Raw genomic sequence first — 3,862 nt, 5'->3', positions numbered from 1 at the left:
TGGATTGAAAATTTATCGACATTCATTGATTCACGTCAAGCAGCTATTGCAGCTAATCCTTCATTTTTATAAATTTAGAACCTTTCGTTTTTGTTTTACCTTCAAATTTGAGAGCATTTTCTTCACTTTTTTCAAAATTTGGTGTTCCCCACAATGTAACAACTGAGCAGATTCTTTCTGTTCTTCAATGTGTCAGGGACAGTTCTGAGCTCAAAGAAGATGAAGCATGGTCAAAAGTTAGAGCTGTATTGGACTGGATAGCAGATAACACTAGTACAATGAGTAAAGCTGATATTCTAGTACCAGTCGAAAGTGATTTATCATATCCTCAGTTAATTCCTATTGATGATGTATCGTACACTGATAATGAAATGTTACGTGGCATTGCACGAACGTCAGATGAAAAGTATAATCTTATACATCCTAAAGTGTCTTACCTGTCTTCTAAACTGGGCGTTTCCCCACTCAGTGATCAGCTTAATATTACCGAAGATGTCTTTGAAGATGCTGGTCAACATAAACCACTAACAACACGACTCAGCAATATATTGAGAGAATATAAAGATGGCTTAACTATCATAAAGGAGATGATACAAAATGCTGATGATGCTGGAGCAACTGAAGTTAATATTTTACATGATACCCGCACACATCCAAGCCACAATCTAGTGTTAGAAGGAATGGCGGAGAGCCATGGGCCAGCATTGATAGTCCACAATAACAGCACATTCACAAAGGAAGACTTTGAAAACATCACAAAACTTGCTGGTGCTACAAAAGCTAACCAACCACTAAAGATTGGAAAATTTGGAGTTGGATTTTGTTCTGTGTACCACATCACTGATGTACCTTCTTTTGTTAGCGGAGAATGGCTTTACATATTTGATCCTACGTTGAAACATTTAAAAGGTGTGGTGCAAAATGAGAGCAGGCCTGGCAAAAAACTAAAGTTTCAATCAACATTTCTTGCCAAATCACAGCAATTAGCTCCATACCAGGGCTTGTTTGATTTTGATTCTTCATCATCTTACAATGGTACAATATTTAGGCTACCATTTAGAACACATTCTAGTCAGATTTCTTCCACTATTTACAATAATCATCTCATTCACATGATTAAAAAGGATTTAGAGTCAAATGGTTCTAAATTATTGCTTTTCTTACAGAATGTTAAGCGCATCACATTTAGCTCACGACGAGAAGGTAAGCCAATCATTGAAGAGCTGTCTATTGAGTGCAGTAATTTTGACACTGAGAATGTCAAAGTATGTGTTACACAATCAAATGCTACATCTACTGAGCATTGGCTGCTATCAAATCAAGAGCAACGGTTGAAATCACAAGATGGTGCCTATAAGCAAGCAGTTGCATCTGTAGCTTGCAAGTTAGTTAAAAAACAATTTTCGTTTTTGTGTGAAGCAATAGAAGGGAATGCATTTTGCTTTCTACCATTATCAGTTCCTGCTACTGGCTTACCTGTGCATGTTACTGCTAACTTTGCTGTAATGAGTAACAGAAGTGGCATATGGACAGGAGCATCATCTGCAATGGCATCAGATGAAAGGGAATACTGGAATCAGCAACTAATGACAATAGTCATACCTGAAGCATATTGCAAATTGTTAAAAAGTTTGCAAGCAATGCACTGCTCAGGAAGGCTTTTATCTTATGAGTTTCACATGCTATGGCCACTGGCTTCCAACCTTCAGATGAGGTTTCCATGGGAAAGCTTAGTATCTTCATTGTATCCTTTGATATCACAAGAAGAATTATTTTTTTCGTCTTCAATTTGTCAATGGTTACAAATAGCCCAGTCCTTTTTTCTTCCTTCTACATTATTTAAAGTTACATGTAGTAGTTCTACTGACATCATTGAAGCAGTAAAAATATTGAAGTTACCAGTAGTGTTCTTACCTCTTTCCCATAGTAGCCAACTACAAAAATTTGTTATTGTTGATATTTTAACTGAAGACAAATTTGCACAATTATTTCTGCAAAATATAGATTCATTTTCTAATAACACTAAGACTAGAAATGAAATTCTTTCAATGATGCTATCAGCTATTGGTTCAGCAATTACCTCTAAAGAACACAAATTATTAAAAAGTCTACTTCAAAAGTATCCCTGCATACCTACTTCTCCTAAAGGATTTCAATTAAAACGAGCATCTGAACTTGTGGATTCATATGAGTTCCGTGACATGTTTGATCCTGAAGATGCCATGTTTCCTGAAGATACTCTTTATCAATCTGCTGCAGTAAAGGAAGGAATTTCAAGACTTGGCCTGATGTCACCTTATAATGTATGCTGGGATGTAATTATTAAAAGTGCTAAGACAGTTGAGTCATTATTTGTTAAGGATAAAATAAAAGCATTAATGAGAGTCAAAGAAATTATTGGCTGCATCCAAGAAAAGGCAGAACATGCACGTCGAGAGCATGTGCAAATTGATCCAGCACCTCCTGAGCTATGTCAAACTCACTTTCTACCTGTTCTTCATAAACCTGACAAATATGTTTTACCATGGAAAGGTGATGGTCATGTTTTATTACCACCTTGTCAAGTAATATCAGTTGATAGTCGCAGCTTGAAAAAAGCTGGTATTTTAATAGGCTCTCAAAAAGCAATAGTTAATACAAAGACTACTGATTCAGGAGGGTGCGATTCAATTCCTCATCAAGCATTAAAGTTAATGAATATTCCATCACAAGCTTCATTTGATGAAGTACATAATCAATTTGTCACATTGATTAATACATTTAACATATCAATGTGTGATGATCATGAAGCAATACAATTAATTGAAGAAATATGTCAAAATGTTTATGAGCATTTTGAAGCCTCATTGAAAGAGTCACCCAAAATCTCACGAAAACTAAGTAAACATCAAAATCAAGATGATAATGAGCATAAAAAAAATTTAGCCCTATATTATAACAAGCCATTCATATGGACTGGGAGAGGCTTTGTTTGTCCTTGTGACGTATCAATTAATTGGAAGCAACTGGTGGGCCCATGTCTATATAAGCTTCCTGGCATGTTATCACAGCACAAAAACTTGGTAAATTGTTTACAGGTAAAGGAGAGTTTTAGTGTTGAAAAACTACTGGGAACATTCTCTCAAATGTATTCACGTTTTAGCCCTACACACAGACTTCCACAAGAATACCATGAAACTGCTAAAAACATTATCCAAGATTTGAATGCAAAAGATTTTCAGGAACTATCTCCCATGAAGGAAGAGGCTATTCTTCTTGATGCCAATTATATTCTTAGACCAACAAATCAACTAGTTTTCAATGATGCTGCATGGTTGCCTCCTGATAATGATAGTAACTATGTTATATCACTTCTCATCAGAAAAGTAGCACTGGCTCTTGGAGTACAACCAACAAGCAGTAAATTCCTTGACAAATACACTTCAGCTATGCAAAGTTTTAGTGGAGCACCATTTGGTCAACGCGAAGAGCTCACCCAGAGAATTAAAAATATTCTTCGAGATTATCCACTTGATGTTACATTCCTCAAAGAACTCCTACAGAATGCTGATGATGCCAAGGCTAGTAAAATGTATGTAATACTTGATAAGAGAGAACACAGGAAAGAGAGATTACCTTCAGAGAATTGGGCAGAACTACAAGGACCTGCATTACTTGTATGGAATGATAAAGAGTTCACTGAAAAAGATTTAAATGAAATTCAAAAGCTTGGTCTTGGTTCTAAGCGTGATGATGAAGAGTCAATTGGTCAGTTTGGCATTGGTTTTAATGTGGTCTATCATGTAACTGACTGTCCTAGTTTCATAACAAGGGGGGACACACTCTGTGTGTTTGATCCACACTGTAGATATGTTCATGGAGC

At 36.1% G+C, this 3,862-nt stretch overlaps 1 protein-coding gene across 1 annotated transcript in view; it reads left to right on the top strand.

Moving 5' to 3' along the window:
• LOC100635666 (sacsin-like) overlaps positions 1-3,862 on the top strand; it is a gene marked incomplete at its 3' end in the record, with an annotated part of 13,464 nt that overhangs the window by 4,715 nt on the left and 4,887 nt on the right. Inside the window, exon 4 of the mRNA XM_020004229.1 lies at positions 79-3,747. Within this exon, the coding sequence (XP_019859788.1) occupies positions 79-3,747 (3,669 nt within the window). The remainder of the gene's footprint in view (positions 1-78; positions 3,748-3,862) is intronic.

This window comes from Amphimedon queenslandica, unplaced genomic scaffold (genome assembly GCF_000090795.2).
Source record: "Amphimedon queenslandica unplaced genomic scaffold, v1.1 AMPQUscaffold_12327, whole genome shotgun sequence".
In the NCBI taxonomy this organism is placed as follows: Eukaryota; Metazoa; Porifera; class Demospongiae; order Haplosclerida; family Niphatidae; genus Amphimedon; species Amphimedon queenslandica.
This window is presented reverse-complemented; position numbering and strand designations above follow the sequence as displayed.